Source organism: Cydia splendana, chromosome 2 (assembly GCF_910591565.1).
Source record: "Cydia splendana chromosome 2, ilCydSple1.2, whole genome shotgun sequence".
NCBI lineage: Eukaryota > Metazoa > Arthropoda > Insecta > Lepidoptera > Tortricidae > Cydia > Cydia splendana.
In genome coordinates, this window is record NC_085961.1 from 11,959,460 (window position 1) to 11,976,207 (window position 16,748).

General features: G+C 36.2%; 2 protein-coding genes and 1 long non-coding RNA gene across 3 annotated transcripts in view; 1 reads left to right on the forward strand and 2 right to left on the reverse strand.

Annotated features, from left to right (window-relative positions):
• LOC134804118 (uncharacterized) overlaps window positions 1-16,748 on the reverse strand; it is an 805,015-nt gene that overhangs the window by 673,204 nt on the left and 115,063 nt on the right. The gene's annotated exons all lie outside the window — the stretch shown is intronic.
• Window positions 1-16,748, reverse strand: part of LOC134803971 (uncharacterized) — a 460,442-nt gene that overhangs the window by 52,081 nt on the left and 391,613 nt on the right. The gene's annotated exons all lie outside the window — the stretch shown is intronic.
• Window positions 1,126-13,778, forward strand: LOC134803813 (glutathione S-transferase 1-1-like). Its single transcript, XM_063776653.1, has 5 exons — window positions 1,126-1,234; window positions 5,690-5,831; window positions 8,380-8,580; window positions 9,276-9,481; window positions 13,552-13,778. The coding sequence occupies exons 2-5, from the start codon at window positions 5,694-5,696 to the stop codon at window positions 13,652-13,654; spliced, it is 648 nt and encodes a 215-aa protein (XP_063632723.1). The 5' UTR covers window positions 1,126-1,234; window positions 5,690-5,693; the 3' UTR covers window positions 13,655-13,778.

Below are 16,748 nucleotides of genomic sequence, written 5' to 3' on the forward strand. Positions count from 1 at the left end.
GGGGGCGCAGATTTCGAAAATGATGACCATTTTGGAATCCAAGATGGCGGCCACGCATAATGACAAAAAAATCGTCATTGATGTCGTTTTATAGGTTTTAGTGGGCGCAGATTTCGAAAATGATGACCATTTTGGAATTCAAAATGGCGGCCATGCTGTATGTTATAAAATTCGTCATGCATATCGTTTTATAGGTCATCGTCATCGTTTCCGAAATCTGCACACCTGTTTCAAATAAGGTATAGATGCATCCTAGTAAGTCAACAACATCTATATCTACTATCGAAATGTACTTTTGATAGTAGTAGTACGAAATGTAATCTGAAAGGAATCAAGTGATGCATTCCTGTAATGAGGAATCGACATTGATTCCAATTACTAGTAACTGTAATATTTGAAAAATTTATTCCTGATTCCTGAAATGGAATTGTACTTAGTACCTACCTAATTCGGTATTGTTAGATTACAAAGTAATCTGGGAATCGGTAATCAGAATGCAAAGTAATTTCAAGTAATCGTGGAATTAGGAATCAATTACGAAATGCCCATCTCTAAGACTAAGTAGCACTGCATTCAATTGATCTTTTTGGCGAACCGCGAGTTGTCAGTTCGGGGCGAACTACTAGTTTATTTTAATAATACCACTGTACATATCTTATGAAGTGAAAATAGGCAAGTAAATAATTATGCGTTCCAATATATATTAGACCCGTTTAATGCGCTTCTGGAGTGAAGTTTGGGTGCAATCGCTGCTTTGAGAATTTGAAGGTCGAGCGTCGGCGTCGCCTGTTGGTACCTTGGTGGCCAGAACTAGTTGAAATGGTATCGTGGAATGAGCTGTTATTTCTTAATTGATACTGAAAGAAAAACAGCCGAGAGTTTCCTATCATTAAATCGTGAGAGCGCTTTATTTGAAGTAAAATTTTGTTTATTTAAAAATTTGTATACCTAAGTCTGCATTCAATTTTTCACGTCGACTAACATTTCCCTCAACGATTCCGCTGATACAGTGTTATAAAGGGCCTCAAATGTGTTTAAATTCCAACCTAATGGGAATGGTTGCCATGAACGCCTCGCCGATAGCCGATAGGTAAACCGTCTGTTTTTTTAAGTGGTAATCATTCTAACCGGCGTCTGGCCGCCGCGCGGGTTAGCAGGCTATAAAAGCGACGCCTGCCTCCCGCCGCGCACTCCGTGACTCTGTTTTGGACTGCTCGCGTGCCGCACACTAAACGTAAGTTTTATTCACCACATAACAGGATAAAAAATATTGTAACCTTAAAAACAAATAAATAACTTTCGTAACACGGTGAGCAAAGTAAATGGTACATAGCTAAATAATTTTCAAAACAGGAGATTTCATTTTTTATTCCATTAAAAGTATTAAAACTACTGTCTAAATAATTTTAGTCGAGTGTAGGTCGAGTATTTGTATTAGAAATTCTTATTCTCTAGTGTATGAAAGTAAAAATAGTAAAATGTTCATTTTCAGACGCTTATTGCTCTTTAGTACCTAAACAGCGCAGTTCTCAATGACTAGTGACGAGAATAGTGAGGAGAAAATTCATTAGATTAAATTTAATCGTATCGATACGATAATTCATATTATTTCCTACATCCCTCCCGTGTAACGTATAATGTGTTACCCAGGATGCATTTTTGTGGAGATGAGATGATCTTGTCGTAAAGTTAAAAATTACAAATATCTACATTCAGTGTAATTATATGAATTAAACAATAATTATAAGTTCTTCATGTTAAATGTGGATGGAGCGCTATCGTTTCGGTAGATAAACGATGAGTTTAGTGAAAAATGTGAATTTGAGTATTTTATTTCAATTATAATGTATTACTTACCTCTATATAGCTTTCAGTCAAAATTATGAAAGTATTGGGATACACAATACCGAACCGAAAATACCTACCTACTAGACAAAATATGTCGCTTAATCAGTTCAAATTAAAAAACACCATTTTCGAACTGTATATTGAACAATGCAGTGAAAGCGAGCAGTTAAAGTTGAACCAGTTTTGCCTGTTACTTGCTGTACTCCATTAGCATGTAACGGGCAAAACATTTTCGTTTTAACATTCCACTTGCTTCCCACGCCAATATTCTCTAAGTACATATTACAAATTCTAATTAAACTTTTTTTTTACCAACAATCTAACAGGTTTTAGTTTAAATTTAATTGTTTGGTTTTTTAATCGTAGCTAAGTATTTCCCAGAGTTTAATTAAGGGTAATGTTACGAAAAAAGGGTAAAAAAGAAATGTTGATTATGATTATAAGAAAAAAACTGTGGCTTAATGTTATGTAGATAATTAAGAACGACTTTGGGTCAAACCACACAGTCACAACTGTTTTACAAAAAGTTGATTCTCCAACGCTGGCCGGCATGGCGATACCGTCTCAGTATAAACCGGTTCCTTGTTACTTAATTGATGTAATACCTACTATTCGTAACACAAAAGGTTACAAGTGCCGGTCACGGAACTCACGAACATGCGAAATTATTATTTAAAAAGTTACACGTAAATACCCTTTATAAGTAAGTAATCTAAAAATAATCTAATGGATTACGGAAATATAGATACCTACCATATTTCCGTAATCCATTAGATTAGATTGGTAACGTTTCTTTGTTTACTTATTCATTGATAGTTTATTCAAGTCCAATACCAGCAATTTTACTGATTGTCGGCCGCGTATAGGCCTATATTTATTTGCACATAAAGGTAACATTTTTATTCGTAGGTAAATAAATTAAAAGCTGGCAGTGCCAATAGAACAATTTGATCCATTATAGATACCTACAAAACTATATTTAAGTATAGGTACTGAGCCCCTACATACATAATTAACAACTCCTATCTCATAATCAATAATACTTTCATTTCCATCCATGTGTTTCTTTGCAAAACAAATATTTAATTCGTACAATCCAATGCCAAGGCTAATATAAAAGTAGTGTTGGAAACGATTTTAGACAGCAAAAAACCGCTTACCAAATTTGTAGCCCAACTAGGAAGTAGCTTGTACCTAGTAGGCAACCAGAAGTTTAGGTTGCGTTGTTCTTTTAATTTTCCAATATTTAATTAGAATTTATTTTGACTTTCGCTATTAGAACAAATTGAATACCTACTTAAGTACCTACACCATATTGTGAAAAGTGAAGTTAGTTTATTTTTATTTGGTCAAATTTCACAGTATACCTAGATAGAGTGCGATACGGTTTTCATTCAATGGATGTTTTTTTAGAGAGTTTAGCTATTTAAATGTATATATATAAAAAATGAAAAAAAAAAACGATAACGGCTTCATTTTAAAAATGTCATGTCATGCTATGGCTATTAGAGGCCCGAATTGAATCGCCCAATATAACAGCATAACTGTGAATATACCTAGTGCTTTTATTTATATTCATTACTATGTATACCGGCACTTTTAAACATCAATGTTTTTATTAACGTCGATGGATTGGCTCCCCAAGTAACATTTTAGTCCTATAATTTTAGTTTTTATCGCTAAAAGCTTGTATAGACGTCGTATTAAGGTTTCAGAGATGACCACCTGTCGTATAAAAGCGCTTGGCAACACCTTTTTGCTCTATAGGCTTATACAGCTAATATATTCTATAAGCAATTGATGTAAAGGTTTACATCATCATTTTATAGAGCCGTTACAGGCGTGTACTATAACAGGTTCAAATATAATCACTATAGAGCAATATTACTGTATAATAGTATTTGGAATCACTTTTATGCAACTAATTTGCGCTATTAAGGTTCCCTGCCAAGCCGCTATAGTTTTGTGTTTTAATAGTGACAAAAACCCAACTATACAACGATTTTAGGATATAGTGGCTTTAGAGATGACTGCTATAGTACATAATACTTTAGTAGTTTGCGCTATTAAGGTTCCCTGCAAGCCGCTATAGTTTTGTGTTTTAACAGTGAGAAAAACCCAACTATACAACGATTTTAGGATATAGTGGCTTTAGAGATCACTGCTATAGTACATAATACTTTAGTAGTTTGCGCTATTAAGGTTCCCTGCAAGCCGCTATAGTTTTGTGTTTAAACAGTGACAAAAACCCAACTATACAACGATTATAGGATATAGTGGCTTTAGAGATCACTGCTATAGTACATAATACTTTAGTAGTCATATGAACACTATTATAGAACTGTTTTGCTCTATAGTAGCGTTTTTGGGACATATTTATAGCGTTAAAAAGCGCTTTAGTAGTTTTTAAATCCCTATTATATCTCATCGCTGTAAACGTCACAATGACTCTTTTATATCACAAAACTGTTGTATAGTGGTTTTGTTTTTTCTTTTAAAAGACAACAGCGTTATAGCTGAGTTTTTATGTCTTTTATAAACCGAGTTAGATACATAAAGGTAGAAAACGACTACTTGTAAATGATCAATTTGATCTGTAATGGCTACTTATATCTTGCTTATATAAGTTCAGGCCTAAGCCACATAATGTGGTTCCGTACAAAATATTTTTATATTTTAATGAATTGATAAAAAAGACCCCAGTGATATTAGTGGTTGTAGGTGAGATTTATCATCAATGATTTAATACAAGCATAAAATCGTGACGGTTTAGATATTTATCGACATCCATTATTAGCACATTTTTTTTACCAATCTCATTGAAAAAGGAAACAACAGTAATGACTACATCTAAATTAAAAAAAAATCCTATATCTTTCTAAAGAGTTTGTAGGTGCAACTGGGTCACAGCAAAATTCTTTTGGAACCCTAATTTTAATCATGATGGCGGTGAATATTTCGTCCTAAGTTCTATAGTTAGCCTATAAAAGCGTCGGATTTACTTCTTGGCTGTATAGTAGTAACTATGGTGAATATCATAATATTTTATTAAATTATTTTATTAAAAACATAAATAAATCGAGGGGGCATTTAAAATTCCTCATTAACCTAATACTATTCTAACGGTAAAACTTCCGTCCCATATACTTTTTGCACTAAAGACCGAATTATTCGACATCTAAATGGCGCATATTAATATAACGTCTTTATTTATCACCATTTTACTTAGTACCGTTTTTGTGAAGTAAACACACAACAAGTAGTAAAGGAACTATGAATTCTACAATAGTATAAAAAAGCACTATAATAGAATTTCAAATACTACTATAGTATAAAACAAGCACTATAATGGAATCTCAAATGCTACTATAGTATAAATTAACACTATAATGGCGTTTCTGACAACAAATTAGCACAAGAGTCATGCATTACATCACTTTTATAGACCTAAAACGTCACGGCTGACACTGCTACAGGTCTACTATATCACTGAATGGCACTAAAGATGCGCCATTTCGGCTTTATACAACCTTCTTAGGTCTTTTATAGGACCTTAGGTGGTATTTAGGAAACGTTCTATTGACCACTATAGTACCACAAATTGTTACTTGGGTCCCGTAATTGCTTTTCCAGTAGGTATTAATAATGCAATAAATAATAAATGAAAACATTTAATATGAGTGTGTGTCCCGTAAAGGCGCACAGGTTTTTTATTCTGCCCTGAATTACAAATCATTAGACTGACAAAATACCTTTAGTGGACGTTTCTAAGCGTGTCGGTAAATAGGTAGGTACTTTTTTATAAACCCAACGACGAGTAAACAATTCACTATATCCACAGAAACATGCCAGACCTATACTACGTACCCGGCTCGGCTCCCTGCAGAGCGGTGCTCCTGGCGGCCAAAGCCCTCAACGTCAACCTGAACCTCAAGTTGGTGGACCTCCACCACGGAGAACAACTCAAGCCTGAATACCTGAAGGTAAGGATGTAAAACAATTAAATATTCACAGCGGATGTTAGATATTAAGGTTTATGTTTCATTCCGTCGATCAATCGTTAATTTAAATTATAATAATCCAAATTCACAGCCTAAATAGGCATAAAATATATGTAGTAAGATTGCCATAAATTCCAGACAGTTTTAATAAAATAAATAAGTAAAATAATAAAAATGCTTGCTTAAAAATATATCTAATTCTAAACTACATATATTCTAACGTTTCCAAATGTTGTGTTAGATTCCTTGCATATAACTTAATTAGCATCGTAGGAATTTAGAGGCCAACTGGTTCAGCATTAGCTTCGAGACATTCCCTTATGAAGTATGAACATAAACTTAGGACCACAAGCAATTTTTAAGAAATATTTTTTAAATATCGATAAGAAATAATTTGACGACTTTGTTTTGGCCCAGCACTATCTTATAACGGTTATTCCAAAACTTTGAAACTATAACGTCACGAGTAAGTTGGACAAGTAAGTAAGTAAAGGATAAACCTACCTACTTATAAAACATGACTTACATGACATAGGGTAATTCGCCAGTAACTGGCCACTGGCCAATAACTGGCCACCCTAAACTAAAAATGAATTCTATTCACCTATAAACAGAATTCATTTTAGTATAATCAAGTCAATTACGAAACGGGAAAAATCGGAATTTGCCGGAACTTTCCCTAGTTCATATATTGCCAGCCATTTTTGTTTTGACTCACTTAAGTATAGGTATAACTCATACATTATGACCAGCCAAAGTGAACTTATAAAAAAGTATGCCGGAAATGCCCTCATTGACGTAGTAGTTTTTTACGGGTAAACTTTACCTGTGTAGGTAAAATACCTACCTACCTAAGAATAACCTACATTCAATTTTACTCAGAACTGGGTGCGTAGCCAACTTGCCAATTGTTTACGCTCCGTAGCGAACGAAACACAACATCAGTCATTGTCGCAGTCGCACTAATATGGAAGAGTGATGAGAGACACAAAGCGTTTGCAAACGATTGTCACCTTGGCTAGGCACCGTTTTCCAGGGTATTTTTGCATACGAGGATGGAACCATTCTATACCTATTCTATGTCTTAGCTAATTTTATTAATAAGACAAAACAATACCAATATCGAAACTCAGCTACTTATTTCAGTTTATAATAATTATTCTTTTAATACTTTAGAAGTAAACAAGGAAAATAACAATAGGTACCTAATTACTCTCATATATATAATACCTATTACCTTAGAATCCTTAGATAAACCTAATTAACACCAACAATTATTTAATTAAGGAATTTGATATTCTCGTGTCAGCAATTAACTAACAGTTATTTTCCGTGTTTCATGACATGAGTGACTCATGACAAAATGTGAGACGCAATACACATTGGACAAAGAAATTGGATAGGTGAAATACCACCCTACAAGCGCCGAGCGCCTATCTGGTAGACCAGAGGACAAACGTCAATGTCTAACACATGTCTAATAAAGTCATAAAAAATAACAATGTGCGGCCCGCGTCAACTTCGTTAACTACTATGTAGCCCTTGGCTGCTAAAAGGTTGCCGACCGCTGTGGTAGACCTATGTGAGAAGTTTGTAACATGAATGAATGGTGAAGCATGGTATAAATAACATTTTAAGAATATAAGAATTAACCTATCACGAGTTCTATTGGCAAATAACTCAAATAAGACTTTAATGTCATAAGTTTTAACGATTGTTTTACAGCAAACTGACTTTACAAAGGAATTGCGGGGTTCAACGATCCGTTACGAGGACGCTTACTATTTACCATGATTACAACACACAACACCATTGCGATAATAATGATAAAGATAATTGTTTCGTGACACTGGTTTAAGCATGCGATTTCGATTGGGGAGTTAGGGTACATATACCTACATACGTTTAGTTACTATGTTTATCAAGATTTTTTACATGGTACGAGTTACTGTTCTAGAATTCATAGTATGCAGGCATGCATTACTCTACTCGAGAGTAATGGTAAGTACTTCCTTTTGGCCCCGAACTGCCTTGAACTGGTTATTACGAAACGTAATTGGTTCCACCGCACCAGTTCGCAGGTTCGCACGCAACGCAACTCGGCCCAGGCAATTCACAGGGCCTATCGCAAAAATCGAATTGAATTGAAAATTCGTTATCTGCCTCTCTATCGGTTTTGCGTATTCGAGTGATACAGAGGCAAAAAGACGATCGAACGAATGAAGTCGGTCATGGCAGGTAGGTACAGTATTAGTACCTACAAGTGTACGGACATAAAATTGGTGGTAACGGAACTGAACAGAGAAGAAAATATAATCGATTCACGAAAGTAAAAAACAGACTAGAAGAGTTTGAAATATATGGCCTAAAGGCTCCGTCACACAGGCGCGTTTTGCGGGCAGCGCGTGAGCGGGGTGCGCCGCTTTTACATATAAAACGCTCACGCCGCCGCGCTCACGCCCCGCCCGGAAAACGCGCCTGTGTGACGAAACCTTAACCGTCCTAACTAATAAACTAAATTTTCCAACAGCTGAACCCCCAGCACACAGTCCCCACGCTGGTGGACGACGGGCTCTCGCTGTGGGAGTCGCGCGCCATCATCACGTACCTGGCCAACAAGTACGGCAAGGGCAGCACCCTCTACCCCGAGGAGCCCCGCGCGCGGGCCCTCGTAGACCAGCGGCTGTACTTCGACATTGGAACACTGTACCAGAGATTCGCTGATTACTTCGTAAGTCTTTTATTTTAGTGTTTTGGATGTCTCCTTAAGACGAAAGTGGAGGACCCACGCGAAACCGCCTTTTCATACAAATGTAGTCGTCATTTTCCTATCTGGATATTAACATTATTGAATATATTTTGATACAATCTGTTGTATATCAACCACAGCTATGCCCCTGCGTTAGTTTTTATTCGAATTTTTAATTATTATTAAAGTTAGGAGCGTTTAAGAATGTGTATAAAATCTGTTTTTCGCTCCTAATTTTTACAATATTCAAACAATCTAAAAAAATCAAACGTAGGGTCATACGAGTAGCTATGGTTAATATACATCAAATTATGTAAAAATATTTTCTATTTTGTCCATATCCTGAGAGGAAAAGGGGTCCTACGTTTGTATGGAGAAGCGGCCGGCCGTCCCCTATCGTCTGTATTTGGTAATGAATGTTATGATCCTGACTGCATTTTACAGTCAACTTGTTGCATTATTTTTTATTGCTATTAGTACTCATTTGTAGGTACAAGGTACGGTACGGCTAAGGCTTGAATAGAACCCATAATTTATTTCACGTAGCGATGATTAATTCGAGCATTAACCTTATTAGGTACTTTTAATAGTGATGATTTCACGTTATTTTACAACTCAGGAGGTTAGTTAGCCTTCATCGAACAAACTATATTTATACCCCATATTTTTATTTCCAGTACCCACAGCTGTTCGGTGGCGCGCCCGCCGACCAGGGCAAGCTACAAAAGATCGAGGAAGCGCTCAAGTTCCTGGACACGTTCCTCGAGGGCCAGAAGTACGTGGCCGGCCCCAACCTGACCCTCGCCGACCTGAGCCTCATCGCCAGCGTGTCTAGCTTCGAGGCCACCGACATCGACTTTAAGAAATACTCTAACGTTAAGAGGTAAGCATACCTATCTCACCTACCTAGACACCCAACTGCACGTCGCACTACACGATGCCATGCAAGAACCGAAACAGATGGCGAGATACCGTCAGAAGAAAGTTGATTCCACTGGGACTTCACGACCTTCAGCAATGAGGAGGAGGATTTGCTTATGAATATACGAAAAAATGTATGAATGCCTACTTTAAAGTGATATTTTCCAGAATAAAGAATACATGGGCTACATCGTCCATATTTTTATTTAGTGCAAATCGCCACACTGTGATTGTAACATCCAAAGTTGTCACAAAAAATTACATAACATTTTCATTTTTTGTACAAAAATATTTTTTTTGTATGGACAGGCATAATAATTATTTCAAAAATGAATTCCTCGTCCCTAATTTATACGAAAATGATATATAACTTCACAAGCAGGATAATAGAGTAAAATTATCATCTTATTCAAATTATGATTGCATAAATTTTGTGTATAAGCGGTGGAAATTACTAAATTCGGAATAAATAAATATGTGGGCCTAGTGGGGCCTATATATATATCAATTAATGCTGAATAAATTTTGCATAGTATCGGTTTTGCATATTTAACCTGAATATTACTTATTTCTTACACAGTTAGTCGGACATTATTCAGCTTAAAGCATTTGTGGTTACTAAAAGCTGCATAATAGCGGCATTAGCAGCAATTAGCTGTATATATTCTGTGTTGTGAGATATTAAGCAGACAATATTAAGAAAAATGTGATAGTGGCTACTAAATGCTGAAAAGAAGCGTCGGTGGAGACTTTCAACTGTATAAAAGCGGTTGCAGTTTCTGTTTTAATGCTAGTTTTTGAATAAAGGTGGACGCTATTACTGGAAGCTGTAATGAAATCCAAATCTTATTTGTTATTCAGTAGCTGCATATATGGGTTAATTATGGCTTTTATAGACATAACGTCTGAATAATAAATACTAAAACAACACTTATACTTAAGTTATAGCGATTTTAGTACACATGTACTATCTTTTCTTGCTAAAAGCTGCAAAATGAACGCAATGATAAACGCTATTCAAACTACTGCTTAGTATCAACAAGTGCGCGGTGGAGAGGGTTTCGTAGCTTTATACACGGTCAACGGTGCTACTTGAGCCTGATTGCCTTGAGCTTGAGCTTGTTTTTTAGTTTATTTTGAACGCATCTTGCGTATTTATTAGGGATGTACCGACTAGTCGCCGACTAGTCGGGAAAGCCGACTATCCGGCCACATTTGTAGTCGGCGATTAGTCGGCGACTAGTCGGCAAAAATGGCCGATTAGTCGGCACTTTATTAGTGAAAGAAAAACAGAAAAAATAGAAATCAACAGTCAATATTTACCATACGTTTTATGTTTATTTTACTAAAATATCTATTCAGGGTTGCATACGAAAACTTTTGTTCATATTATTTACCGTTTGATCATTATCGTATGTTGGGGGGCTGGTTTTTTCCTCTATAGGCCGATCTCAACTGATTCTCGTGTAATTTCATGTGCAACTTCTATAGTTAATTTTTTATTATCATTATTCTGTTTTTGGTTTTTTTTAATGGTGGAGCCACGAGGAACTATTAATGTTATTGCTAAATTTAGAGACTTAGACAGGGCACGTTGCTCGTAAAGACGCTGACCACAGGGGATAGGTTCTTAACTGGCGATTACGTACGGGAAATAGAGCCTTGGAAATACCTCCTACAAGCTGTACTGACGGTCTGTTCAGGATCGCAAAATAAAAGATCTAAAGATAGAAATTGAACGAGGATTGTTGTGATAGGTCTTTGAACCTGTAGAGAACACCTTTTAGCCAAGCTAATATGATGAATAGCGCAACCAAAGGAGCAAAAATATAGTTTTGCACCTGAACTTATACGAAACTAATGATCTGGCCGACTAGCCGACTAGTCGGCCGACTAATCGGCCATTTGAGCGCCGACTAGTCGGCTAGTCGGCTAGTCGGCCAAATCAATAGTCGGTACATCACTAGTATTTATTCTTTAATCCAATCATTATTAAAAAAATCGAGGTTTATTTTTCTTAACAATTCTTTTCGATTGGTTATTTTACGTAAACAATTACTAGCTTCCATCGTAAATACTGTTAACGGACCATTTGCATACCTTACTGCAACGAGATAAAGTTTACCAATGGCCATTTAAGGTTGTTGCTAGTTGGCAAACAAGGTGTCAAATGCTAGTTATTGATATTGTTGCATTAAAAACTTGTAGACTGGACTGGGTATGTGAAAAATAAAATAATCACCCCCATTAAAATATAGCGAAATCGGTTCTCCTGTCGATTTTGAACTGACTGTTTTTAGGTTTCAAGTGAGTCTACTCATATCCATCCCACACTATACTCGTACTCATACCTAAACAATACTGCCCATACCAAACTATACTTGTACTCATACCCGTGATACCCGCTACTAATATACCCGCACCTTCGCACCTATACCATATTCATATTCATACCATACTCGTAACCATATCATACTCATACTATATACATCTTCGTACTCACGTCGTACATCTTTGCGTGTACCTTTACCTACTACATATTTGTCGGAACTGATAACGGAAAAAATAACTGTGTAATCTGCCGTGCCCCCAGATTTATCATATAACTTAAATATTATCTAACATGTAGCTTAGTAACGCGAATAATGTGAATGCCTATTCAGAAATTTAGCACATAATAGCTGTGGCAGCAGCTTATATTCAGCACAGTCGGACGCCATTACGGTTGCTCATATTCTAACCTCTACAATTAAATAGGAATTTAAAATGAACTGATAAACCCATTTATATTCATTTATAAAACTAGTTTTATCGTAGCATAACTTGTTAAAGTACATTTTCTATCACTAAAACATCTAAACACCGCAAAAAAATTACAAATTTAAAAGTGGAGTACTAAATTTTCTATATTTACTTTCTAAACCGTGCATTATTTACGCGGCGCTTTAAAATTTTAAATAATATATATATATATATATATATATATATATATATATATATATATATATATTTACAGTAAAGTCGCATGCGCAATGAAATTGATGTTATGTAAACATCAAATCAATATATGGGTTATGTCCTCCTTATTTTGAAACTACACTTTGACACGAGTTCACAAATTAAAATGGAAGACAAATCATACACAAATAGCTGAATATATTTTCTGTAACAATGCACTTTTGAACCAAAAGCTGCATAACGTGTGACTAACTGAGTCATTCTATACAAAGCTGGATAACTTTGGTTTAAAAGCGGTATAGAAGCTTATGACAGCCTCTATACAAGTGTTATTCAGCGATCCAATGTGTGGGCACACACTTATACAGCTATTACATTACTGTTATTCAGATTTGAGCGGCGTGGGCATGCCCACTTTGCGCCCATACCTTCTGTATAACGTCTGTATTAGCGCTTAAGAAGATATACAGCTACCTTATTCAGCATTCAGTACGGCATGCTCTATTATTCAAACAATATTCAGCTACTTTTGTGTTACTTGGGTTGCCCTAGTTGCTAAGACTAGGAAGGAATATAGCATAGATTGGATCTGGGGAGCCGACCCTTTCACCCCCCCTTTTTGGGGGGGTCTGCATGGTACGATCTCCTGGCTACCGGGCCAAATAATCAACTTTGTTTGACCTAAGGAACAATGGTGCCAAGCGGCATCGCCTGAGACTATTAAAGTACATGCTAAATGACCTTACTAACCCTACTATAAGGTATTACTTTGTAGATTCAGAGCTAAAAAATTGAAATCTGAGCTATCATAGTCCACTATCAGTATGACATGTTAGAATTTTTTTTAGTTTATACCTACTCTGCTACTTGTATTTTTATCAGAAAAGGGACTTATGAATGAATCAATTTAAACTCTTCTCATCAAATAATATGCACAGGTACAGCTATCCACCCCACCCCGTATTCTCTATTCCAATTTTAGCCCTTGATACAGTTCAGTTATCTAAACATTCTAAACTGTAGTGATGCCAAAAAAGGAAAAATATTTTTACCAGCATGTTTTATTAATTTCAGATGGTACGAGACCGTCAAATCCACAGCTCCCGGCTACCAGGAAGCCAACGAAAAGGGCCTGGAAGCGTTCAAGGGCCTCGTCAACAGCATGTTGAAGAAGTAGCCACCCACGGCGTCCACTCCCCGTTGTTTGCAATCACACATGCGTTCTGTAAGAACGAATTTCTATTTTTAAGATATTTTAAGGCACAAAATAAATTATAAATAATATTGCATTCGTTTTTATTCAGTTCTTCTGTATCTAAATATATACACTAGTCTAGTAAGCTGCAGAACATTCTTGCAGACAAGAAACTTACCTATCGTCAAATAGTAGATTGTACAACAAGGGCATAAAGTGACCCATTTTTACCAGAGGCAATTTTTTGGTCTGAGCGAAGCGAAGACCAAAATAGTAGACGAGGGTAAAAATGGACATTTATGCCCTTGTTGTACACTCTGCTTTTCACTTCGATTGCGAGGGAAATAATTATATTTTTCACGGCAATTTACACCACGAAATTGTCGTAAAGCGAAAGAATACATAACCAATTCCCGCCAACTAACTTTTTAATTTTTTTTTTATCATGTGATCAGAGTTTCAGACGCTTGGTTTTCTGCCAAGTTAAACATTTTGGAGCATTTTTGAACGATAATCGACTCCTATTTTATGTGATTTACTAAATTTAATGACAGAAAATACGGATTTCTAATAAATTGTAGCAAAAATAAAATAATATAACAAGTTGAGAATCAATCATGGATAAGCTAACAATAAAAACAAAGAATTGCATCCAAAGGGTAATTAACAAAAAATCATCACAGTGGCTAACAGTACTACCGACCAAAGCTGATGATACCGACCTAACAGCAACGCAGTTTCGTGACGGCCTTGCGATCAGATACGGGCATGAACCTTCTAGCCTGCCACTAACCTGCGATGGCTGTGGTGAAAATAACTTCAACCTAAACCATGCACTTAATTGCAAGAAGGGAGGGCTCATAAAAAGAGGCCACGACCAACACAGAGACGATATCAAAAGTTGGGCTGAACCAGCATGGGGTTCGGCTACTACTGAGCCAATAATGCGTGCCGCAACCTTAGATCAACCAGGGCTAATAAGCGACTTACTACTGGAAAGTGTATGGGAGCCAGCGAGGAAGGCGTTCTTTGACGTTCGCATTGTAAATGCCGACGCCGCCTCGTATGGTCTACTCACATGGCCCACGATTGCCCAAATACACGCTCGCGAAAAACATCGCAAATACGACCTGGCTGCAGAAGATCTCAGAGCCTCATTCACTCCTCTTGTGGTCTCCTGTGATGGCGCTGTTGGAACGGAATATGAATCCTTCATAAAAAGAACATCCCTTAAGCTCCATGAAAAATGGTCGAAACCATACTCACAAATAATCAACTGGATCAAAGTCAAAATACAAATATCAATCATCAGAGCTGTCTATCTAAGAATTAGAGGAACGAGAAGAAGGATAGAAAGATTTGGATCTGAAGACGGCTGTGGAATACCCATCCTTGAAGATTAGATTTCTCTTCTTGCTACCACACAACTGTATTGAAATAAGCTTAAAATTGTATTATTTAACGTAATAAATGTTTTATCAGTTCATATAACAAGTTTTGTCATCTACACAATTTTATTGCTCAGTAAAATTGTGCAATAGGTATGTTTTAACTGTTTGGCTGTTGAGACCGATTACCTTAGTCTTAGAACTAATTTTACTTTTATGCTCTAGAGCATAAAATGCGATTTTATTTCGTCTACGCAAGACATAAAGGTGCACTTTTTGAGCATGAGAAGTGAAAATTGTATTTTTTATGCACACAATAATTAGATTTATATTGTTAACGCACTTTCTATTGTAACTTATAATATCTATGACATAAGTTACAATAGAAAGTCTACACTATATACTATTTAGTTGTTAAATATCTAGGTGACCGAGATTTGCTCGGAAAACATATACAAACTCAAAAATGTGCGTTTTCCCAGAGATAAAACCTAACTAGAAAACCCCCATATAGCAAATTTCATCGAAATTCCGATTAGAGCCGTTTCCGTAACGTGATTCTCGATACTTATGTACTTACATATACCTATTTATAAACAAGAACTGCTCGTTTAAAGGTATTAGATATTTAATTATTTATACCCCAATTTACTCGTATCAGCAAAGCCGCGGAGCATCGTTTTATATGGAAAGCACCACGTGATCACCGATCAGCCGTCAAAGAAAATTACATAATATGTCGGACGCCCCGCCGGCCCGGGCATGGCCCGGTCTTAGCCGAGGTGAGTCATCCTTTATTTTGTGATCTATGATGTGTTGTGTGACGATGACTTGCAATTTCATGATATCGCATCATTTGGTATTGGGTACCTACCTATCTATTTTGTTAGTCATTTTTGAGTAGGAATGTGTTCAATATATGTCCGTGATTCATTAATTAAATAGTTGATATCTCCCAAAGCTATACTTATACTGATTGATACTGACATTTCCATCACCGAGCAAACTGTAATGTATTTGGTTTCACTTTGAGTGTATTTATAAACAAGATGATTACAGTAAATACCTACCTCCCTATTTTATGTCATGTCATGTCCTCACGCCATTTCCAGGTAATGTGAAATTCATGTTATTTACATTCAGTTTTGCTAGTGTAGGTATAGATACCTATATTTGCATAAAAAACAACACATACCTACCTAACATGTTAGGTAATAAATAAGGTACCTAAGTATTTAGTTGCATACCACATGCCAAACGCTTGATAGGGTAGGTAATAAAAATAATATACTTAACACATGTAACTATAAACCAATTTAACACCCTTTCTGCAACGAAGCATTCACTCATTACAGTCATTACATTACCTACTCGTGCCAAAGACATATGTAACTCCGTAGAAGAAGAATCAAGTCTAAGGAAAAAACGTCCCTTAGAAATCAAGAAATTGTCATTCTCGAATAGATGGCGCCACACCTTTGGCCTATACTTGACTAGATGGCGTTGACACATATCAGTGAAAGAACACGGCGGGTCAAAGTCATATAAAAATAATAAAATGAATTATCAATATATACATATATATATATATATACATTTTCATTTTTAGGGTTCCGTAGCCAAAGGGTAAAACGGGACCCTATTACTAAGACTTCGCTGTCCGTCCGTCCGTCCGTCCATCCGTCCGT

What these genes read in the sequence shown, in the direction of transcription:
- LOC134803813 (XM_063776653.1), top strand. Translation starts at nt 5,694, where the DNA reads ATGCCAGACCTATACTACGTACCCGGCTCGGCTCCCTGCAGAGCGGTG. An exon ending in TCAAGCCTGAATACCTGAAG is followed by an intron (nt 5,832 to 8,379) that starts GTAAGGATGTAA and finishes ATTTTCCAACAG; the next exon opens with CTGAACCCCCAGCACACAGT. An exon ending in AAATACTCTAACGTTAAGAG is followed by an intron (nt 9,482 to 13,551) that starts GTAAGCATACCT and finishes TATTAATTTCAG; the next exon opens with ATGGTACGAGACCGTCAAAT.